Below are 23,527 nucleotides of genomic sequence, written 5' to 3'. Positions count from 1 at the left end.
GAGCCCAGGGACTGCAGCAGCCTTGCAGATGCCAGCATTGACTTTATTGATGCCCGAGACTCAGCTGCTGCTGGAAATTGGGCCAGATTCCCCCACAGGTAGTGTAAATTGGTGCCCTCCGTTGGGGTGTCTCAGTGAGCCTTGGGGACGGGGTTGATGCTCACAGGCCAGCGGTTGTCCGGACGCAATGGCTCAGCCGCTAGCTCCCTCGATACGTGGTGTAGGACCACGGGCTCAGCAGCAGGGGCACATGGAACCTGTGGGTCTCGTTGGTGATGGTGAACACGACCTGAGAAGCAGACAGGGCATGGGAGCAGAGTGAGGGGCCTGTGTGCAGCACACAGGCTGCCCAGACTGGGCCAGGGGCAGAAGTTTAGTGGGGCAAGAGCCCCAAGGGCCAACTGCAACCAGGGGAGAACTGAAAAATGGTGAGGGCTGTGCATGGGGCTGAATCCTCCCCCAGAGAAAGCCCTCGGCTTGGGGAACCCTAAGGATCCACCCCGAACAGGGTCAGGTGAGTGCCTTTGCCCACAGGGGGTGAGTCACTTTTGGCCTTACCTCCCACAGCTTTACCCAGGGACAGGGCAGGGATGGGTGTGTTGTGGTAAAATCCCTAGACCTTTCTTCTGGGAGCTCAAAGCCGCTGAACTCACTACCTGCCACCGCCCAGGGAGAGGAGGAGAGGTGGGACCAGCCTGCCCACTGCAGGGACCTTGGTGACTCACATGCCTCCACCCCTCCGGCCTTGCCCCCACCCCTCTGCCCTCACCTCCACGTATGGGTAGAAACTCTCCTGTCCCCTCTTCCTCCAGTAGCCCTCAGTGTCAAAGGACAGCTTGTAGGTGCCCGCCTTCATCGGGCCTGGTGGCAGGAGCCCCGGGCAGCGGCCATCTGAGTCGGTGTAGCTGGGGAGAGGGGAGTCGGGGGAAGTGAGGGGTCATCGCTGCCTGGCTCTCCAGGGTCGGTCGGCCCATGGCCTCGGATGCCTCCACAACCCGAGTCCCTGGGAGTGCCCTGCAGCAGGAAACATGCTGGGTTCTGGAGCAGCTGGGGGACACTGCTGCACTGTCTTTTCAGGGAACTCCAGTAAGGACAGCAGAAAAGGGGAAAAAAAAAGTCAATTCTATGAGCAACAATCTCTTGATATTGGCATATGTTTTTCCAAATTTTCTCTATGCATAACTATGCTTATTCATAAACTTAGAAAAATACTCTAAAATGGATTATTCTCGTTGTACTATTTGGTAGCTTGCCCTTTTCATGTAATAGATTGTGTGTGCTTTTGGGATCAGTAAGTGTCCCCAAATCCCCATCCTCATGGTGGCCTGTTTCCAGCTGTACCGAGTGTCTGAAGGGAGGGATCTGAGGGCCTGTTGCTTTGCTCACTGATTAGTCTCCAGTCACGTCTGGAAAGTTCTCCCATATGTCCAGTTTATGGGCGAGAAGTTGGGAATGGGTCTCTAGGCCCTGCAGGGGGCTCCATCCATTCTTCCAAGAACCTGGAACCCCAGCTTCTGTGAAGGGACGGGGGATGAGCTCCATGACCTCAGGCCCTGAACCCCTGGGGCCCATCCACCCACTCCCAGCACCAGAGGGAACTGCCTCCTTCAAGAGGCTCCCAAAGCAGCCCAAGTGCTACAAGGCAGTGCCTGGGCTGGGCCTACTCCAGTGCGGCCTGGGGCAAGAGGCCAGGGCCTGCTGGGCTGCCCAGCTTTTACTTGCCTCTTGCTCCCTTAGTCTCCCCATCCATAACAGGGGTAATTATGGTGCCTGCCCACAGGCTGTAGTGAGAATAAATACACAAGAAAAGTGTTCAGTGCTCTCCCTGGCATAAGGTTACTTGATAATCACGGTGACAGTGAGGCCTTCAGATTACACTTCAGGCCTCAGCCAACCCTGCCCTCGGGGAGAGGCAAACACTGGCTCCTGGCCCAGCAGGCACTAGGGTTGTGAGGCTGTACCAGCGTGCTCTTTAGCCCCAAGGCTGAGGGGACTGGTCAGCACTGCCATCCACCCTCAGTGCCCACACTTACTGGCCATCTGGATTCTTCTTGACCCCTCAAACCTACCTTTTCCTCAGCTCCATCCACTGCTGGCCATGGTCCTCGAGCCTGGACAGACGGAGGCAGAGGCCTTGGGCTGGGAGTCCCGAGGCAGTGTCCAGCACATGTGTGGTCAGTGGGCTGCTGACCGGCTCCATGCCTCTGCCCTGAGCCACAAGAAAGGGACAGGAATGAGTGTGTGGGGCCCAGCCTTGTGTCCACATTGGCATAGAGACAGCAGCCTTAGAGTAAACAGCCCCAGAGAACAGAGTTCCCAGCTGCCCCTGGACCCTGGAGGGGGGCAGGGTGTGTGTGCCTGTGTGCTGGAATTGCTGAGTCGGCCACTGGAGGCTGTGGGGCTAACACACTAAAAAATGGCTCATAAATAATGCTGGTCTGTCCCTGCACCCCCCCCCCTCACCCGGACTACGGCCCCCTCTCCTCCACCCTGAGGCTTAGGTCTCCAGCCAGTCAGTGCCACTAGGGCTGGTCAGACCCCATCTCCTCGTCTTCCCAGAGCCCAGCTCTGTCCCCTGGCTCATGGGCCACCTCAGACTGGAGCCCCCAGGCCACAACGAGCCAGGAACCCGGCGTCTGGGCCTGCCCCCTACCTCCGAGGAGTCAACGTGTCGCTGGAGCGCCCGCAGGCGCGGAGCGGCCCCCGAACTCATGCCCGAGCGGCCCACGTCCACCACCTCTAGAGCGGTGGTCCTGGGGCGCAGGCACCTCCCCAAGTCCTCCCCTGCCCTGCCCCTGGTCCCTCCCAGGCCCCAGAGGCCAAGTGTTGGACCAAACCCAGGTGGGGGGCGCGTCCGGTGGCGGGGAGGGCGGCTACAGCTCAGCGTCCACCAGGACGGGGCCTCGCTGCGGAGCTCCGCCAGGGCGACATGGGCGCTCAGGCCGGCGGGGGCCGCGGAGGCTCCTCCCAGGGCCGGAAGTGAGGGCGAGGGCACCAGCGGGAGGTGGGGTCAGGGGCGGGGCGGGGGCGCAGGGGGCGGTGGGGTGTCCGTTCGGGGTTTGTCGCCCTCCAGGCTGGGTTCGGGAGCCCAGGCGGGACAAGTAAGTCTAGCGGAGGTCGGCGGGGGCCACGGGCACAGGCCCGGGAGGTGGGGGGCGCGCGCTAGCCGGATTCCCAGAATTCACCAGGATTCCCAGCACTGCTGTGTTTTCTTTTGGTTGGTTTCGGGGGTGGGGGGTGGGGTGGGGTGTGTGTGTGTGTGTGTGTGTGTGTTTCCATTTCCTTCTCTGGCACTGTAAGGACTTTGGTGGAAGTCCCTCGACGGGACAGGTAAGTTTTCCGATTCTGACTGCACTGAGAGACCACGTGATAGTGCCTCAGTTTCCTCATCTGTAAAACCGTGACTAACTCCCAAGGCTGAGATGAGGCGAAGCTCTCTGAGCTGTCACTCCTGTTGTGCTACCTACCTCCCCTCTTACTCCCCTCTGGCCCCAACCCTGATGGAGGCTCTACACACTGACAGGTTTGGGCCTGGGAGTGAGAAGGACAAGTGACAGAACTGAGTGTACAGATACCTATCCATCGCCAAATTAAAATTATTACATATAAAACATGTAACAGGAAGAAAAATAAGGGCACTGTAAAATCTGGAAAGGTCTACACCACAATGTTGGCTGACTGGTTGTGTTCCTCTAGATACAGGAACTTTTTTCTTCCTGTCAGAGTGCATTTTTCAAGGACTGGAGAATGAGCGTGGACTGTGTGCGGGTTAAGAATCAGACCCCTCCAAGGCAGGGAAGGAGACCCTCCTAGCAAAGGTTGGGAGTGTGCTCCTTACACCTACTTTGGAGATAAGTAAGAAATCTCTATTTGAGGAGCGCCTGGGTGGTTCAGTCAGTTAAGTGTCCATCTTTGGCTCAGGTCATGATCTCATGGTTTGAAGATTCGAGCCCTGTATGAGGCTCTGTGCTGACAGCTCAGAGCCTAGAGCCTGTTTCGGATTCTGTGTCCCCCACTCTCTCTGCCCCTCCCCCGCTCACGCTCATTGTCTCTCTCTTTCAAAAGTTAAAAAAATTTTTTAATAAAAAAAGAAATGTCTCTTTGGATTTAAACACACATGGCATTTGGCTGGGGTTATGTTTACTGGAGATAACCCCAAAGAGATGCTCACACCTGTTTTTTCAAACACCCATGGGTACGATAGATGAGAAACACCCAGACCGTCTCCGCTGGGGACAATTAAATAAACGAGCTATGTTACAGACCGCATGCTCTGCAGCCCATTAAAGAGAATGAGGCCCATCTGTGTGTAACCGTGTCCTGGAATCATAACCATCAGCACGGCATAACACAGGGTGTAAAACGGGGGCGGCATCTACAGGTTTCTCTCTGAATGTGTATAGAGTTTCAAGTATATTAAAAAGATTTGCTCACTTAATCCTCACAGCCCCATTATTATTATTAACCCCATTTTATACAGGAGGCACAGAGAAGCCATGAACAAGAAAATTTTCTAGAATGATACCAGAAGCCTTGTACCAGTGACCATCTCTGGGACAAGCAGTTGTGGATGGGGTTACTTATTTTTGCTCTTTAACCTTTCTTTGAACTCTGAGATTTTTTACTTTTTTACTCTTAGAATTTTTAAGAAATATCAAATGCCATAAGTAAACTGAAACGAATAACAATGAAACCTATTTTGGGGATGTGCGGTGTATCTCCCTTTCTAGAGATTCTTTGCCCCAAGAGAGAACTTAGTGGCGGGGAGAGAGGGTGGGAGGGCAGGGATTTGTCACAATTCCTTCCAGGGCCTCTCTAAGGCTACTTCCCCATCCTGCCTCCACCCTGATAGAGGAACCTCAGTGTCTAGGGTCCCTGCCCCTTTCACAAGTCACCCTCAGCTCCCACCCAGCCTCCTGGCACCCAGCCGTGTCTGAGAAACAAGATTATCATGGGGACATTGCACACTCTGGAAACTTCCCTATGAGAAGATGACAAAGTCTCCTGTGGCACCTATAAACAATTTAGAATAAGGTACTTCATCTTCAAGACCCTTATCTACCAGAAAATTGTCATAATAATATTGAAATGGCTCATCTTTGGATTCAAAGTTACAACATTTGAAAACACTTAAAAGTGATTAAAAAAAAATTTGCAGTGTGAGGTGTAACATATCAAGTCATTGCACAGTCTGTACGCAGTGCCTTGCAGATCCTGGTGACAAGGCTGGATACCCATCTGGGAGGTCATCTTTACAATCCATGGGGACCCTGGAAGGGCAAGTGTTAGGTGAAAGACCCGGGAGACCCATACTTACAGCCTCAGGCTCTGGTCCCCTCTGGCAGATGGAAAGGCACTTCGAGTCTACTCCTGGGCAGTCTATATGAGAGAAAGTGAGGACAAGGGTCCCGGTCCCTGTGGCTGGAGGTTGTCCTGAGGGGGAATGAGACAGAGGAGATCAGACCCTACAGTTGTGAGCTGCTACATTTCCTCCTACTTAAATGCTGTGTCATGAGGTCTGCTGTCCCTCCGGGGCCCCTGCCCATGGTCCTATCTCTCCCTGGCTGACTGAGCCAGCCTGAAAAGGGACTGCTTGATCTTACTGTGTATCTCCTCTCTAAGCTAGCTCCAAACAGCTTCTCCACAGAACCCTGAGTACTCACCGGACCCTCAGCACCACCATTTATGGGTATAGTTTGCTAGATGCTGGTGGCCATGGGTAATGCAACCTGAGCAGGGTCTTATGAGAGTGTGTGTGTGTGTGAGTGTGACAATTCACATGAATGTGTGTGATGCGTGCATGTGCACAGGTGAGCTTGTGAGGCTGCATGGATGTTAGTCTGGGAGTGTGCACAAGTGAACATTTTGCTGTGATCTATGCAAATGTGAGTGTGCAAATTTGTAGAAGGTGTGTGTGATATGGGGTTGTATGTATGCACTTTGTCCCTTAGCCTGCTCCTCTCCTCCCGGTGCAGGTGGTGCTGCGCCCACAGTCACCTTTGCTGTAACGCAGCAGCCAGGCTGGACCTCCTGAGTGACTCTGCTCGGAAGCCTGGAGAGCCTGGCTCAAGCCCGTACTTGTCCCCTGGGATGCTGGGCAGATCATTTACGCTCCTCAATCCTGTGTTTTCGTGAGTAAAACGGGTAAGAGAACACAGTCCCTCCTTGTCAGTTTCTGGTAAAGATGTGTTGAGATAATGTACAGCCACAATGTGGAGTATAACATGCATCAGGGTATAACGTCACTAGAGGGATGTGGCCCAATGATGAAACATCTAAGCCCCTACCGTTGTCCATAGCTATGACCACAGCCGAAAACGTGTGGTTCTCCATGCTGTCCCCCTGAAGACTGGCTCGAGTGGAAATGACGCCTGTTTCTGGGTTGACGTCCAGCTGATGGCTGGGGTCATGCCATATCTGATACCTGCAAGGGACAAACCCCCATTTGTGCAGGGCTGGGGCCGTGTGCCCCCCAACCACCCTCCTGGGGCATAATGAACAACCGGATGCTGACAAATTTCAGTACCTCCTCTGGCCAGCTCTCTGGGCACGTGGCTAGATTTCAACCCTGGGTACCTTGAGCAGGCCCGATGGCAGCAGGGCCAAACCACATCTCCAGTCCTACCTGATTTCCTGAGAGTGGAAGCTGTCTGGGTCCTGGGCCTTGTATGATGTTATTTCCTGGCCCACACCGATGTCCCTGGGCATTTCCACCATCTTCATCTGGGGTACAAAGACAGGGGCCTCATTCATGTCCAACACATTCACAGTGACCGTGGCCGTAGAGGTGAAGAGAGATGCCACGGGCCCTGCATTCACCACTGTCACGTAAAGGGTGTACTGCTGTGTGGTCTCAAAATCCAAGCCCTGAAGAACATAGCAGAGGGTGGTCAGGGGTCTCCGGCACACAGTTTTCAGGGACTTGGCACAGTAGGCCTCCCTTTTGCTGGCCTACAAGAGAGCACAGGCCCTGGCTTGTCACCCTCCGCCTCCTTGAGGGAAGGCCACAGCTCGGTATGGAAGGCTATGTTCCAAAGATGGCCACAGACCACTATCCTTTGCACGCGCTTTGCAAAAATGTGGCCTGTGCACTCCCTCACCCAGAAGCAGGGCCCACATCCCATTCCATGAACCCCAGCAGGCTTTCGTCATGGTTTCTACTATTGCACATTGCCAGCATCATGCATTCTGACTTCCAAGGCTTTGTCATCAAAGACGAGGCACCCCCTACCTTGCTCACTGGAGCATGAGGTCAGAGAGCCCTGAGGTCACCATCCGGAAGCTCAATTGAGGGCTCCCCCCCACCGCCTCTAGCCGTGGCCACCATCTGGCCACAACTGCAGGAGAGCCTCTGAGCCAGGATCACCTCACTGAGTCTTTCCTGAGTTCCTGACCCACGGAGGTAAAAACTATTACATTTTTAAGCAGTGTGTGGGGTGATTTGTTATGTAGCAACAGTGACTGGCATGAGGAACAGCACAGGAAACTCCCCTTTCTGAGGTTGGTAGTCCAGTTCACATGTCACAGAACTGTGGGAGAGGCTTCACACCCTCATGTGTCCCCAGCTTGTCCTGAGCAAGAATTCCCTGATGGCCATCTGTGCCTGGCAGCGTGAGTGCACTGGGGGAGAAGGCCCAGCCCTGTCTCAGCATGGACATCATCTTAACCACAAACCTCAGCATTCCCTCCGGCCAAGGGCGACCTGACCCGAGACCTACTGGCAGGGCAGAAGTGGCCGTACTCTGCTGAGCTGGTGCCCGGATACTCAGCACTTAACATAGCAGTGAAGAGGTGGACTGTGGTTAGGGTTTTGGCTCTGCCACTTACTGGGCAGCCCAAGCAGGTGACCTCACTTCTCTGCACATCAGGTTCCCCATCATCAAATGTCCATAATCCAGCACTTCTCTGCTGGAGTGAATACTGAGCGTTAGTAACTAAACAGCCTGCGGCATTTATTGAGCCCCTGTGTTTGCTCTCTGTTGTATTATCCTGCACGGGGACAACATGAGTGGTGGACCTTGAGCAGAATTATCTGAAAGAGTCCCCAGATGGTGGAGCCAGGAATCAGCTGGAATTGGACCCCTCTGACTTAGGCTTCGACACCACCCACAAGGCATGTGGTCATTCCTAAGGGTCAATTTGCCGCCCCTGGCACATACTCTGGTTTGATGCAGGTTTATAGGTAAATGTTCTAGGGCATGTCCTTGGTAGAGTTCTTGAGTTTTAGCCCTTCTGTCCCCCAGGCTTGTCTAGATGCTGCCTTTGGCCTTTTCCATGTTTGTCCTGGGTGTCCTGGTGTTCTGGAACCAAGAGCAGTAAGTGCCTCCTCCCCCTCAATCACTCCTCAGCTGAGCAGAAATTCCTGAGATTGTCCTCCTCCTCGATGACTCCTCTCCTTCCTTCTTGTTGTTTTTTTTTAATGTTTATTTCTTTATGTTTGAGAGAGAGAGAGAGCGAGAGAGCGAGCAGATGTGTATATGTGCATAAGCAAGGAGAGGGTAGAGAGAGGGAGGGAGAGAGAGAATTCCAAGCAGGTTCCAGAACGCCAACAAGGAGCCTGATGTGGGGCTTGAACTCTCCAACCATGAGTTAATGACCTGAGCTGAGATCAAGAGTCTGACCGTTAACTAACTGAGCCACCTAGGTGCCCCTTGAGCCCCTTTGTTTTTGAGGCTCCTGTTCTCTCCCCACTTCCTATCCCACTCACCCCTCATCAGTGCTTCTGGGGCGCCTCCCACTTTTGGAGGAACCCAGATGAAGACTCCTGTCCCAGTTTAGCTCTCTGAAAACATCCTAGGTTTGTGTTTTCCTGGGAAAAAGCTGTTACTTAGGCAGCACTTCTGAGGTCCAGGGTGACGGCATGGCCGTTTTGGTGCAAGGATCGGGGGGGACCCCCATTGCAGTAGAAAGCCCTCACTGGGTAGCTGCCTTCCTGGTGTGTGGAGTGTGATGTCCACTCCGGTCTGGGTCCAAGGTGGACAGAGCCAACTGATCATGGCGGCCATCTCCTTAGAACTCACACCTACCTTGGCTGTTTTCAAAAGGCCATTGTTGGTCTCCGGGTCCGTGGTGACAGTGAAGAGGCCTGCTCTGTCATTCAGGATGGAAAACACTGCCTTCCATGCTGGAGAGCCTGGGGCGTCTGCTCCCTTCACCTTCAGTCTCACTATCCCTGCATCCACCTTGTTCTCAAACACCTGGCCCACGTACTGCAAGAGAATAGACATAGGCACTCATTCCTGACATCCTGTGTGGGGACTGGGTAACAGCCTCTGCCAGCCTCAGGGAATCTGCTGCTCTTAAGCAAGATGGGTCACAGTGGAGGGGTCTTTTCTTAAAGCGGATGTCTGTTGGCCTGAACGACAACTGGGGGCACCTGCAACCAGTGGTCTGGATCTGCGTGTCGGCAGTGGGGCTTCTCACAGCTCACTGTCTACTTTCACTCTGTGCTGAAGGGGCTGGAAAGCTGAAACCATGTCTCCTGGTCTCCCGAAGCTCAGACCCTGAAGTGTGCACCAGCTGAGGATGATATGTCCCCATGGCCAAGTGCAGCCATTCCAGGCTCTGTTCTCAGGTTGCAGCCATCGTGTGAAGCCCCTCAGATCCCAGCTGTGGCCATTAGTCGCACAGGCTCAGGAGCCAAGCGAGAAGTTGGACCTAGAGTGGCTACTCCAGCCTGTTCCCTGCACCCTGTCAGTTCCCTTCCGACTCGGTCTGCAGGGGGAGCAAGTTTCTCTGTATGAAGTCTGGCACGGGAGACTGTTGGAGGGCTCTGCTGGAACACCAGACAGGCTCAGGTGGGACCCTGACTCCAGCCCTGGTCACCTCAGGAGTGACGCTGGGTTTATTGCTCAGGACGGTGTGGACGATACTCTAATGTCTGCAGCTGCCACTACATTTCGGTTCTAGGGAATTCAGGCATGTGAGTCTCTGCTGTCCTCTGTCTTTTTGTGTCCTGGCACACCTGTCTTGGGAACAAAGGACAGAGAAGGAGGCTCCAGCAATGGGTTCAAAAGAATTAACTCAATTATTTTTCAGGTACATCTCCCAGAGTAGAGACAGTGTGCTCTCTGAGGTCAGATGGGGTTCCAGTTCCAGCCTATGAATGAATTCCTGGTAGCACCTTCCTGTACATTATTTACTCCTCATACACCCCCAGAGGACGAAATCTGCACCCTTTTCTACAGACGATAAACACAAGGAAGTCAGACCCCTTTTCCATTCAGCACGGCTGCCTAGACTGTATCACTGTCAGGGTGGCACTAGTAGGAGCAGACAGACCTTATTCTGCACTGCAGGTCAGGATACAAGTACCACCGTCACCTCTGACTTTGGGGAGGGGCACAGAAACACTAAGGTCACAGCTGGAGGACTACGTAGGAGCTGGCTGGGACCTAAATCCAAGGCCCACTGCCCTGAGCACATCCATGGACATTATGCCAAGGCTCTGTCCCATCTCCCCTGAGAGAAAGCAGCTCGGAGCCTGGGGCTCTGGACACCCAGGTGACCGCCCTGTCACCATCCCCTATGGCCTGAGCAGGGCCAGCCCATGGAATCCAGAGGCCATGTCCCTGGGCTTAAGCCAGGTGACCACCAAACAGATAGGTTAAACCCTTCAAGGCCTGCAGGCTTTGCCTGGGACCTTCCTCATGACTCTCATATGGCCATGGACTGCTTAAGAAAGGGCAAGGGTGTCCAGCTTAATGGGGTCAGTGCCAGTTCTGTTATTCTCACCGTATGACCCCCTGATCTGTAACCCCTGCTACCTAAACAAATTCTAGCTAGGAGTGGCCACATACCACATTCTACTCGTGAGCTCAAAGCGCAAGTCTATCCGTTAGAGCTTACGGGAAAAGACACCTGACGTGGATCTTGCCTTCCCCCCTCCCTCTTTCTAACTGGATCAGTGTCATGCTGGAGGTGCAGCAGTCACCATGAAGACAAAACTCACACGCTAAGGAAGACAGAGCAAGAAGAATGAGGCTGTGTCCCTGTGTTGCCCCTTGGTGTGGCCAGAAGCTGGGGCCTTCTGTGTCTGGATTGAACATAGAGCAATTGACCAGTCGTGGTTTTAAACCAATCCTGTTGATTTCTCTGGGCACGTAGATGAAAGGATGTCTGCCTCATGCGATTGAAATCATGCAGATAAAATGTGTAGCACATAAACTGCTCAGTAACTTGGAACTGGCTGTTGTTCTCGGTTGGTCTGCACCTTCTGTTTCCCAGTGAGATACTATGGGTCTGACTGCTGTCTGAGTTAGCCCTGAGAGCTGGGAGGTGCCCGCCTTACTCTGAGCTGCTGGAGAGGCCCATGTGGGACTGCCCACTGGGGCCCCACTGAGACAATGCACACATCACAGGAAGGATGCCTGTGCCCTGCCCCTGGCTCCACACCTTACCTAGAGAGTCCCCTCAGGTCATTGTGATGGGGATTTGTGGTTGGGACTCAGAGACTTTGATTCCATGCCAAATGCTGCCTCAACTGAGAATACATAAAGGCACCTGGGACCTTCCTTCATTGAGGAAATATTGACAGAGCATCACCAGGTGCACTGACATGACACAAGGTGACAAGAAGAAGGGATAGTTTTAAACAATCCTGAACAAATGCAACAATCAAGATGGTGGTATGAGCTGAGAATGAGCTTTGGCAGAAGGTGACAGGCAGTGGGTTCGAGTGTGGTCTTCTCTGAGGAGGAGGGGGGTGCTGAGACAAGGGCGTGACTGGTATGTTGAAAGACCAGCAAGGAAGCAGAAAGGCTGGAGTTCAGGGAGGGCCAGCTGAGTGGTGAGGCCAGGGGGATGGGCAGGGGCTTGGGGGCCACAGGAGGGTCACATGTGGCCCCTGGGAGAATTTCATCTCCCTAAGACCTAGAGTTTTGTCTGTGTCATCACAGATGTCCCCATACCTGGAACAGGACTTGGCCACAAGTAGGTACTAAGTAAATGTCCAATGGGTGAAGGGGGTATGCAAATATGCACAAAGAGGCAGAGGCTGCAGAGTGAGAATTAAACAGGTGCATAAAGATGAGGGAGAGGGAGAGACAGACAAGGTGGCCTGGATGCCTAGGGGTTTGCAGACACTGCTTTCCAGCCCTCAAAAAGCTCAGCTGCACCCGCTCTGTCCCCCACTGTTTCTCCACAGTAAACTCCCTCTGTCCTTTACTCATCCAAGTCTCCTGAACCACATGTCATCGAAGAGTCCCCGTGTCAGTTCCTGCCACCTGGGCCCGAAGGCTCTTCATTCTTAACCAGTGGGATCCAGGGAGCTCCCAGTGAATGACTGTGCCCCTTCTCTGCCCCTAGGACAATGACATCTTGTCATGAACTCTGCTTTTCACACTCATCTGCCCATCTGAGTCACCACCTGGCCCAGAGAGAGCTGCCCTTGCCCTGGGACAGGGAGAGTTTCACCTTGGCTCCTCACCCAGAGAAGCAAACTTCAGTAAATTCAGATCGTCCCCTCCCAGTACTGACCCAGGAGGAAAGTTTCCTGGATTGGGATCTGATCAATATATTCCCACTCTCAGCACTAGACCTGGGAGTCCGTGGGTCCTGTTATGTGTGCAACACTTATGGGGGCGGGTGATGCTAGTACTTTTCTATTTTCACCAGAGAATGTGGTCCAGAGGGTTCTCAAACATAGCCAGACTGAGGCTTGAATCATGACACTGCTTGTCAACACAGTGACACATAAGTCACTGTAGAACATAGGTCACGAGACATCCACTGACTCTGGCAGGGCTTACCAAGGTCGGGCTGAAGACGGGAGGGTTGGTGTTGTTGTGGGTGACTGTGATCACCGCTGTCCCTGTAGAACTTAAACCTTCACCTTGGAGGTCAGCGGCTTGAATTGTCAGGGTGTATACGGAAGCAATCTGCGGACAAGCAGATGGCAGTCAGCACTGGGGATTTTAGATGCAGGTTTGGCTCATCCACCCAGTGGCACCCAGAGAGTCGATGTGGAATGCCAGAGGCAGCAAACCTGACGGACCCTCCCCTGCAGCCAATGACCAGCTTCCAGGGGCGAGGGCCCTGTCAGGCACTCAAGGAGACTGACTTGCTACCCCACATCTCAGCTTTCACCTTGGCCCCCCACTCAGAGAAGTAAACTTTGGTAAAATCAGACCATCCTCTCCCAAAACTGCCCCAGGAGGAAAGCTTCCTGGATTGGGATCTGATCAGTATATTCCCAGTCCCAGAACTAGATCTCGGTCCTGGGACCCCCTTCAGTTATGTGTGCAACACTTATGGGGGCTGTGATACTAGTATCTTTATGTTTTCACCAGAGAATGTGACCCGAATTTGTGGGAAACAGAATCATCTCATTTTGTCAGTTACAGGAGTTGTCCTGCGGCTCACATTTCTAATTTACCCCAGTGATACCTTAGGGCCTGCTATATGCCCAGGGCTCAAAGCCAGCCTGGGGGCATCAGCGGGAACCCTGCCTGTGGCAGATAGATGCCTCTTCTGATTGGTTGGTTCATGGGCTAATGGTCAGGAGTCTGTTCTGATTGGTTGGCTGCCTATTCTGACTGGTTGGGAATCTGTTCTGATTGGCTCATGTTTGTTATGAGTAGTCAGTGTTTGTTCTGACTTGCACCAGAGCCTTACCAGCTGGGACAAATGTACGTTTAACTGCACCACACAGTAGCTCCTCCTGACCGCTGACCTGTTTGTCCAGCCCAGGAGTGAGCACAGCGATGATGCCTTTGTCCCGGTTGATGGTGAACATGTTGGCGTGAGGCACTGGGGGGTCTTGGTGGAGAATGGTGTAAGCAATGGCTGCATTGTAGGTGTTCTCATGGTCGTCTGCGTCCGTTGCTGTGATTTGCATCACGGAGGTTCCTGCAAGGACAAAAGGGAGAAGAGTTAGCTGACCCAACAGCTAACAACCCGCAGGGCAATACAAATTAATACCGAAATCTAAAATTAAATGTGTTCCTTCGTCAGTCTATTCACTCTACAGGTGACAAAAGTTCTTATCAAGTGGTATAAGTTCTAGTTCAAATAACTCACCCAATTTTTATAATAATTTGCAAATGATTTGTTTACTTTTTCCAGAAATCTTTAGGGTGCCCTTTAAAAAATTTTAGTTACTATTTTCCTTTTTAAAGGTTATTTATTTAAGTAATCTCTACACCCAACATAGGGCTTGAACTCACGACCCCAACCAAGAACGAGAGCCACTTGATCCACTGACTGAGTGAGCCAGGTGCCCCAGAGCATCTTTTTAAAAAATGTGTTTTTTAATAAAAATAAGTTCTTATTTAAATTCCAGTTAGTTAAAATACAGTGTAATATTAGTCTCAAGTGTACACTATAGTCACTTAATTTCGTACCTCACCGGGTGCTGCTTCTGACAAGTGCAGTCCTTAATCCCATTACCTGTCTAGCAGCCCCCACCCCCCCAACCATCAGAGTACTCTCTGTAGTGAAGAGTATGTTGCTTGGTTTGCCTCTCTCTCTTTTGCTTTTTCTCTTTAGGGCATCTTTTGACATGGCCGTCACTGTGGGATCTTTGTTTCTCATTAACGTGACACTTCAGGGTGCTGAGATACTATCGGGTGCTCAAGGAGAGGGTGAGGAGGCTGTTTCATAGCTCATCTTTGCAGCTGTTCTACTGATCTCAGGCCTCTTGTATCCTTTGTCCTCCCCTGCCATTGTCAGGGGAGTCCCGTCTGGCTACTGGCCACACATCTGGAGCTGGAGCCACGCACCGCAGGAGAGAAGTGGTGAGGGGGTGCGCAAAGGCAGGTGGGGGCAGCGCATCTGGAGTCTGGTCCCCTGAGAGAACCTGAAGCAGATGCATACCCCACGCAGGTGATCAGGAGACAGCTAGTGCTGGTCAGTGAGCCATGGTTTGTGGTAGGGCCAAAGGCAGCACGAAGATAGAAAAGACAGAGAAAAAGAGGAAGAAAGCATTAGTGGCCGTTATGGTGGGCCAGAAGAGAGAAGAAAGCATCCATCACAATATCATTTCACATGAAATACCCTGTGATTTTTTGGTTTCATTTATTTTCAGTCCCAGAGAATGAGGACCTCAGTATCCACTCCCAACATGTCCGGTGGAAGCTGTGAGCATGTGGTCCTCTCAGTGCTGCCTGTGATGCCATCATGGGATCCACAGGTGTAGCGTCATGTCTGGAAGTGTAACAGCTCCTCGATGTGTAAGTAAGAGCCTCCTGAAACCAGAATGACCTTGAATCAAGAATAATCAGTCAGATTCTTGTTTGTAGGAGCATGAATTAGGAATGTAGGGAGAAATGGAAACTGATGCAGAAAGGCTGTGTCGAGGAAGCTATGAAATGAGAACGGCCACAAGGTGGAGGAGGGCCTGTCAGTGGCACCAGTTCCAGAGATGCAGAAACCAGCAAATGCAGACAGGATGCAAAGACAGAAGTGAGGGACCCAGTGGGCATCACCTGGACAGTAGCAGACCCATGATTCCTGCCCATCCTTCATCTCAGAAGGGCCTTCTTGCTTTATGGTCCCTGTTGACCCTTCTTTGTGGGATCCTTTCCACCTGTAGCCCTCCCCAGTCTCATCTTTTTTGAGTAAGCCTGAGAGGGTCTCTGTTGCTTGAAACCCCACCCTAAAAAAATAAAAAAACAAAAAAGAAAGAAAGAAAAACAAGTCACCGCAGTCCTTGATCTGTCCCTTCCAATCTCTAAGTGGAAATGTTCCGTGCTCTGGGGCTCAGGGTGTGGATCCCTACGATCTCCTCTGGTTTTTATACTGTAGTTTCCCAGATTCTTTGTATTTTCCTCTGATTTTACTGCCCTGTGTCACTAAGACCCTCCAGTGTTCAAATTAACCTGGGTGGGCTCTTTCCATCACAGACGCCTCGAAAACCGCCTGGGTGAATCTGGGCGTGTTGTCATTCTGGTCTCGTACTGTGATCACAGTCTCCATTGGCTCTTCCACAGCATTCCCAGTTGAAGACACAGCATGAAGGAAAAGCTGAAAAGCAGTAACAGTGCAGCAGAGGCATGTGGGGGCTGCCCCAGCCAGTGGGCAGCTGCCCCACGGAAGGCCCATTGCAGTGAGAGCCCACATTCTGACTTTATCTCATGTTTTAGTACCTGGGAGTCTGGGAAAACAGCACTTATACCAACTTCGGTAATGTCACTGAAGGTCGCATAGGCTGTCTCCTCAGGGTTTTCTGGTGTGATGCTCAGGGTAGAGTGCTAGTGATCAGCCTACCCACCTTCTCCCTTTTCCATAGGAAGTGGCTCATCTGCGCAAATTGCCTCCCATGCAGTTGGATGTGACCATGTGACCACATTCTCAAGGTGGGATCATCAGGACTGAGGGCTCTGATTTCTGCAGCACTTGCCCTTGTTCCTTCTCAGGTGTGGAGTGTGGACCTGGCAGGGAACTCACTTAGACTCTGTGAATGAAGGGCAATGACCTTGGGAGGAGAGCAAAATGAGGCTTTATTGGGCCTCGGTTTCCCTCAGAAGGGTATGGTAGAGAGACTCCCAGACAAGAGCTGTATTTAAAGGATGTTCAGCTAACATGCAATGAGCACTTACCCAGAACTAGTCATTGTTCAAAGTGCTTTACGTATATTAACCTGACAGCAAAAGGAAGCCGAGGGGCTCACCACCATAGTCAGGGCTACAATGTAAAGAAGTGTCAGAGCTGGGGTCTCACCATTAGTTGTTTGGCTCTGGATCCTACACTCTTAACATTTGGAGATTGTCTAGAATGTTCCAAACTAGAGTCACACAACCCACTCAGTCTCTCTGATCCGCCCTGTTCTGCCACTTTCTCTCCCCCTGCTGCACCTTTGTCTTTGCTGCAAGGGTCCTGTCTTTGTTCCCCTTCACGTGTCTTTGTAGCTAACAGCAGTGACAGAAACTTTTGCAACAGTCTACGTCTCCCTCCAGCATCGCTGTCTTCCCTGAACTCAGAAGCCCACATCTCAGAGCACCCTCACCTCAGTGAGTCCTGGAACTTGCCCACATTGCAGAGGTGGTTCTTAAGTTACAAATCCCAGATCTGTACCCCAGCGCTGCCCTGCTCTACCCTCTTAACTCTCATGTGTGGCATCTGGAGTATAATAGGTGCTCAAAAAATGCTTCGTAAGTAACTTCAAAAATCAAATGCCTGTCTGAAATATTTAGAAAATGAGACAGCTGCCCTGATGTCAGTGCCCCAGCCCCTAAAGCCATATAGGAGACACTCACAACATAGTGGGATTTCTGCTCTCTGTCCAGGGGCATTGTCACCTTTAGCCATCCTGTTTCTCTGTCCATTATAAACACACCATAAGGAGGTTCATCAGCGCCTGGGCCAGTGATGCTGTAGAAAACCCGGATTTCCTTGCCTTTATCAGATTTGACCTGAGGACGGAACAGCAAAGAAGGACCCCAGTCAAGTATAAATCTCTCTCCATAGGGAACCCTAAGATGGAACCAGAGTCTTTCCTTTGCAATACCTGGGCCACTGTTTTTGGGAATGGGCCTTTTCCATTCTCGCTGATGGAGATAGGAGGGACAACCCAGTCCCTCTTCTGCCTTCTGAGACCAAAGTGGGCATGAGGGAACATCAGCACCTCCATCTGGTGTCCAGAGAGAGAACCCTGAAAGGACAGAAGGTGAGGGACCACAGCACAGGCCTAACTGTTCAATAAAGCCGGCTCTTGTAAACACCCACTGACCTGCTGGAGGGTCTTGTTGCCATGTAGATCTTCCACCACCAACCCCAGCTTCTGAGGTGTCTTGGGAGACCCCTCACTAAAAGGCAGCCCTTGGGCAAAAAGCTGCAAAGCCAATGAGAAGCAGGTTAAGAACACAGGGGACAATCTTTGGGACAATGCCCGTGGTCCAGCCTGGGTGTCAATACTCAGGGTCCTGTTTCTCCCCAGAAAACAATGGCTTCCACCTCCACCATGGCAACCAGGGTTTCCCAACACCTTCTTGTGGAGACGAAGGCTGAGAGGGGGGCTCTGAGACATCATGGGAGGATTAGGTGGAGTGAACATGTTCTCCCTAAATCCAGGAGATCAGAGAACTTTCTTGAGTACTGAATACAGTGCATGTTTTAGTGTGTATCAAAACTAGGCCAAACTCAGGTATACAAACTCTTTCTGGAAACACTTTTCATGTCCAATGACAGAGGGTTGGTTGGTTCAACCATAGCCTAATCCTGGTCATGATGTAACATGAAAACTGCAAGGAAGGTGTTCAAGATAGTTTGTGAAGGGAAAGAGGCAGGTGAGAAAGTAGGATAAAGTAAGATAAGGAAAGTAAGACAGTGGCTCTGTACGGCTTGTAAAAGAAAAATGTGCAAGGATCCAAGTGTGTGCAGTTATCTTCATGCGATGAATAGAAAGCTGTAACTTGCTGTATTAATTGATGTTCCCTCTGAAAAATGGAATTATTTCCTGGGTGGCTTTTTTTTCTTTTTTTTTTATGTTTCTTTTATTTATTTTTGAGAGACAGAGAGAAACAGCTGGAGCAGGGGAGGGTCAGAGAGAGAGGGAGATACAGAATCCGAAGCAGGCTCCAGGCCTCTGTGCTAGCTGTCAGCACAGAGCCCGACACGGGGCTTGAACCCACAAACTGTGAGATCGTGACCTGAGCCGAAGCCGGACGCTTAACCGACTGAGCCACCCAGGCGCCCCGCTGGGTGGCTTTTATTTTCAGTATTTTCTTAACTTTTATTTGTTTTATTTATTTATTTATTTATTTATTTATTTATTTATTTATTATTTATTTATTTATTTATTTGTGTGAGAGACAGGCTGGGGGAGGGGCAGAGAGAAGTGGAGAAAGCAGGGACAGAGGATCTGAAGCAGGCTCTGTGCTGACAGGAGTGAGTCTGAACTCCAGGGGGGGCTCTAACCCACAAACTGCAAGATCATGACCTGATCCAAAGTTGGACGCTTAACCGATTGAGCCACTCAGGTGCCCCACTATTTTTATTTTTTAAAGATTTTATTTAATGTTAATATTTTTTGCTTATTTATGAGAGAGAGGGAGACAGAGTGTGAGTGTGTGAGGGGCAGAGAGAGAGGGAGACACAGAATCTGAAGCAGGCTCCAGGCTCTGTCAGCATAGAGCCTGATGTGAGGCTTCAACTCGTGAACCGTGAGATCAGGACCTGAGCCAAAGTGGAGCCACCCAGCCACCCTCAAAGATTTTATTTTTAAGTAATTTCCACACCTAAAGTGGCGCTTGAACTCAGAACCCCTAGATCAAGAGTTGCATTTACTACTGATTGAGCCAGCTAGGCATCCTTGTATTTTCTTAACATAAAAAAAAACATAACAATTGCATATTATCAGAAAAAAAACTACAACCAAGTTGTTACTGTTAGATATGTTGGTGTTAAGTATGAGAGGAGGGCACCTGAGTGGCTCAGGTGATTAAACATGAGATTTGGGCTCAGGTCATGATCTCATGGCTCTGTGAGTTTGGGCCCTGTGTCGGGTTCTGTGCTAATAGCTCAGAACCTCGAGCCTGCTTAGGATTCCGTGTCTCCCTCTCTTTCTCTCCGCCCCTGCCCTGCTTGCACTCTGTCTCTGTTTCAAAAAATAAATAAACTTAAAAAAATTTTTTAAAGTATGAGAACTTACAAAATAAGATCTTAAAGTGCATGCATCAAAATGTTACAGGATTTTTCTCTGGGTGATGAGATTAACAGCCTCTTATAAAAAGTATCTTAAAAAACTGTCTTTAGTAGTTTTAAGCAGTTTAATCTTTGAAGACAGCATCTGTGGGTGACACCACTCCACAGTGATAGTTCTTGGTTCAGATACTGGCTGGGTAATGGGATGGGGGTCAGACCTGGGGCCAGACAGAGCAGAGTCTGCGAATCAAAGACAAATTTACTAAATTTGGGATAAGTTTACCCTCATGTGCTGCTTGGCTTCTGTTTAGCCTTGTCCTTAGCCCAGGTGTGGAGAGTGCTCTGCTGTTCTGGGTTCTTTGTCAATCGTCCTGGTGAGTGACACCCTCACCTGCCCAGCTATTGTCCCCAAGGAAGCCAAGAGTGTTCTTACCTGGGTGGCAGACAAGCAGAGCAGAAAGCAGGTGGGGCTGGCCATTGCTGTGGTAGGTGCTGTGGTCACAGAGTGTTGTGTGATAGAGGCCGCTGGCCACACTGTACTGTTGCCTCAGCCGCTGACATCCTGCTGCCCAAGGACTATCGACCTACCTGTGCATGGCGGTCAGGGTCAGGGGGAGGTGCTGGGAAGCCAGCAGGTGCAGAGAGGCCCACAGGAGCCACAGGAGCAGGCAGTGGCCTCAGGTAAGGGCTTCTTGGCTGTCTACCAGGGAACAGAGACTCAGAATCCAGTGGATGTCAGTTAGCAGTCATACCTCTGAGCCCGCTTTTCAAAATGAGGATGCTGGCTGCCAGCAGCTGGCAATTGGGCAGGAGGGGAAAAGGAACACCCAGCTCCCTTGCACGAGGTGATCTGAGACCTTTCGAGATAATGAGGGCAAGGCTGAAGCCACTGTGAAGGTCATACACCGTCATTTTCACAGGCTGGGTCAGCCCCGCTGTGTGAAGGTGGGACAGCACGAGGATGTGGTCATAGGAGGTAGATTTTGGGGGGCCATCTTGCAGGCTGGTGGCCACTCCGGAAATGAGGTTTGTTGCTGAAGGGGAGGAAGAAGGAACAGATCTCTCCTCGTCTGGAAGCTGTCAGCTTACCAGAAGAGGTTCAGGTCAGTTCTGGTGGGAATTGGAGGCAGGAGTCACCTGGCAGCTTGTGGGCTCTCCTCTCACTCTATCGCGAGGCCCTCTGCCAACGTTATCCCTAACTTTGCCCTTTCTGCCATGGCTCATGCTAATGTCACAGAACAGTGAGGGGTAGGTCACGTGATTTCTCAGCATGAGGCTTTACCGGGAAGAGAATTGTCCCCTTTTCCTGTAGGGAAAGAAAGCCATAGATACTCACCTTCCCTTACAAAATCATAAGGGACTAGAGAAAATAGTAATGAATATTTATTATTGGAATCCACATAGTTTATGTAAGAGAATATTCAGGAGACTGGCACAAGGAGAGGGACAGAAGGAGCACTGTTAGAAGTCACGGGGTTTGGGTGCCGCCTGGGTGGCCCACACGCCTTTTGGTAGCTCCTGTGTTGTGAGAATTGGAATTTAGCCTCCATGAAGCCATGCTAGTAGGAGCTGGCAGAGACACACACGCTTCTTCAGAAGCAGGGACGTAACTCCTACAGGAGAGGATGTGATAGTGGCTCTCAATCATTGTGCTTCCTAGAACACCACTGCCTCCTCTTTGTATTGGAAGTCAGCTCTGGTTCTAAGACAAGACATCAGCACCCTCACTTATGCAGTGGTGGGCGCAACATGCTTGCTTCATGTTCACTGCCAGCCTTGCTACCCGTGTATAAGCATTGTGTCTCGGGAACTCTGTGCTCCTGGGCACTGTGGGTCTTATATGTGAATGTGTGGTCATCTGCTTGTGCAGAGCTGCCCCGGCTCACAGCATGCTCCAGTCCTTCCAGACTTCACTTACCATGTATAAGATAAAGTAGTTATGAATGTTGGATGACCACAGCTGTGCATCAAATCATATGGGGCCCAGAGACAAGGTCAGTGTATTGTAGAAGCTGCTGAGCCACGGGCTCCGCGAACACTGTGTGCAGATGGGACAGTGAGCAGGATCAGAGACTCACTTACGGTGCGTCCAGTTCCTGTGGAGGCTGACCCCAGCATCTCTTCTCAGGAAGGGCCCAGTGAAGGTCTGGTCATACAGGTTGTTGTCAGTACTGCCTGCCTGTGTTGAGGGAGGTTCAGAGCTGCCTAGGCTCAGAGGGAAGGGCAGTGGCATGGAGAGAGGCGGACCCACCCATTTTGCATCCCTGACCTCACAGCTCTTTCTCAGGGTAGCTGAGTCTGTGCAGAGAAAGCACTGGTATCTATTCAATTTATGAATCTGGCTCCCTGGCCCCTACCCCACCTACTCTGTCTTCCTTGTGCAGCACTAAAGCCCTTGAAGACATAGGCATTGAACGTTGTGCAAGAGAGAGTAACAAAGAGGGAGGGACTTGCATTCTTGGCATCTCCGTGCTAGATTCTGCCTATGCTTACTCAACTTGGAACACCAAACCAAGGGCTGGGGTTACCATTCCCATTCTCCAGCTTATCAAACAGGCATGGAGTAGGGCGCCTGGGTGACTCGGTTGGTTAAGCGTCTGACTTCGGCTCAGGTCATGATCTCAGTTCGTGGGTTCGTGGGTTCAAACCCTGCATCAGACTGTATGCTAACAGATAGCTCAGAGCCTGTCTTCAGATTCTGTGTCTCCCTCTTTCTCTGACCCTCCCCTGCTCACACTGTCTCTGTCTCTCAAAAAAGGAATAAAAACATTAAAAAATTTTAAAACAGGCAGAGAGGTTGACTATCTTGTTCTATGTCACACAACTGGTGAGGGCAGAGCTGAGAATGAAACCCACTATGGGCTGATATGGAGTTTATGTGCTGTGCGCCATGAGCTGCCAACCCTGACAGGACAGCAAGGAGAGAGTGATTGCTTCTCGGCCTTTTGGCTAAGATCAAGTGTAGCAAGGAGAGAGTGAGAGAGAGGAGGTGCACCAGACTGAGCCAGGCACATGGACGTGCATACACATAGGTATGTACACATACACACATGTGGGTGCACCCTCCACCTCCCGCTGTTCACGTCTGAGGCTACAAGGGAGGAGGGACACCAGGAGGAGCCATGAGAAGCCAACGGAGGAGGGTGGCAACAAAGGGCAGGGGTCTACTAGGGGAAAACACCATGCTTCCCAAGAGACTAGGGGATTCCCTTCCCTGAGGAGTCTGTCTCAAATCTTAAATTTCTCTCCCTGTGGATTGCAGTTCCTGTGGAGACATGGGCCAAGAGCATGGGTTCTCTGGTCTTTTTGGACCCTTCTGCTTTAAGTGATAACGGGAGAATGAGGTGCATGATGTGGAGTTTGGATTTGTATGCACAAAAATTTATTGGAACAGGGGGCCAAAACACCATGGAAGGGATTGGGGGTCAATATTCCCAAGAACACTCAAGGAATCTTCCCCTGTTTGTATACCTTATCTCCTGCCCTGAAAGTAGCGGATTTGTTTAACCTGTTCTATCTGCTCTCATTATATTCTTGGGGGAGTGTAAGGGGTCTGTCTGTAGGCTTCTTCTGAAGCTCCCTCAGAGTGTGTGGTGGCTACATTTGTTCTCCATTGTTAGCTGAGAGGCAATTTATTGGTAAAGCCTTGTCCATCCTCCCTGCAAACATAGGGCTTCTCCCCTGTGTGTGTCCTCTGGTGTCTGATGAGACTTGACCTGTGTGTAAAGCCTCGCTGGCACTCCCTGCAAACATAGGGCTTCTCCCCTGTGTGTGTCCTCTGGTGTGAGATGAGACGTGACCTCTGTGTAAAGCCTCGCTGGCACTCCCTGCAAACATAGGGCTTCTCCCCTGTGTGTGTCCTCTGGTGTGAGATGAGACCTGACCTCTGTGTAAAGCCTCGCCGGCACTCCCTGCAAACATAGGGCTTCTCCCCTGTGTGTGTCCT

General features: G+C 51.3%; 2 protein-coding genes and 1 long non-coding RNA gene across 5 annotated transcripts in view; 1 reads left to right on the top strand and 2 right to left on the bottom strand.

Annotated features, from left to right (window-relative positions):
• Window positions 1–22: 22 nt before the first annotated feature.
• LOC115280192 (cadherin-1-like) lies at window positions 23–20,120 on the bottom strand. 2 transcript variants are annotated; one of them, XM_029924885.1, is made up of 14 exons: window positions 20,015–20,120; window positions 17,669–17,770; window positions 17,447–17,590; window positions 17,196–17,351; window positions 15,819–15,963; window positions 13,673–13,848; window positions 12,750–12,878; window positions 9,027–9,209; window positions 6,626–6,867; window positions 6,288–6,424; window positions 5,318–5,433; window positions 2,070–2,209; window positions 770–905; window positions 23–289 (listed from the first exon to the last, which is right to left on the bottom strand). In XM_029924885.1, exons 1-14 carry the CDS (start codon window positions 20,057–20,059, stop codon window positions 200–202), a joined length of 1,941 nt encoding a protein of 646 aa, XP_029780745.1. In that variant the 5' UTR covers window positions 20,060–20,120; the 3' UTR covers window positions 23–199. The 2 variants fall into 2 exon arrangements, with proteins under 2 accessions (XP_029780745.1, XP_029780746.1); XM_029924886.1 differs by having other exon boundaries at window positions 6,626–6,723; window positions 20,015–20,119.
• Window positions 3,040–23,527, top strand: part of LOC115280197 — a 47,450-nt gene continuing 26,962 nt past the window's right edge. For both annotated transcript variants that reach the window (XR_003903706.1, XR_003903707.1), the window contains exons 1-4: window positions 3,040–3,101; window positions 5,976–6,144; window positions 15,026–15,170; window positions 16,229–16,295. This is a non-coding gene — a long non-coding RNA (uncharacterized LOC115280197). The remainder of the gene's footprint in view (window positions 3,102–5,975; window positions 6,145–15,025; window positions 15,171–16,228; window positions 16,296–23,527) is intronic.
• Window positions 22,947–23,527, bottom strand: part of PRDM7 (PR/SET domain 7) — a 14,816-nt gene continuing 14,235 nt past the window's right edge. The window contains exon 11 of the mRNA XM_029924887.1: window positions 22,947–23,525. Coding sequence (XP_029780747.1) covers window positions 23,198–23,525 — 328 coding nt within the window. The 3' untranslated portion in view covers window positions 22,947–23,197. The remainder of the gene's footprint in view (window positions 23,526–23,527) is intronic.

This window comes from Suricata suricatta, chromosome 16, assembly GCF_006229205.1.
Source record: "Suricata suricatta isolate VVHF042 chromosome 16, meerkat_22Aug2017_6uvM2_HiC, whole genome shotgun sequence".
Classification (NCBI taxonomy): Eukaryota; Metazoa; Chordata; class Mammalia; order Carnivora; family Herpestidae; genus Suricata; species Suricata suricatta.
This window is presented reverse-complemented; position numbering and strand designations above follow the sequence as displayed.

Bases quoted from the DNA above. Each gene is read 5' to 3' on its own strand.
- LOC115280192 (XM_029924885.1), bottom strand. From the start codon at position 20,059: ATGGCCAGCCCCACCTGCTTTCTGCTCTGCTTGTCTGCCACCCAG. The intron at 13,849-15,818 runs GTTAATTTGAAC...TTGTCCTTGCAG, and splicing joins GATGGAAAGAGCCCACCCAG to GAACCTCCGTGATGCAAATC. The intron at 290-769 runs GTGAGGGCAGAG...TCTGCTTCTCAG, and splicing joins GTTTCTACCCATACGTGGAG to GTCGTGTTCACCATCACCAA.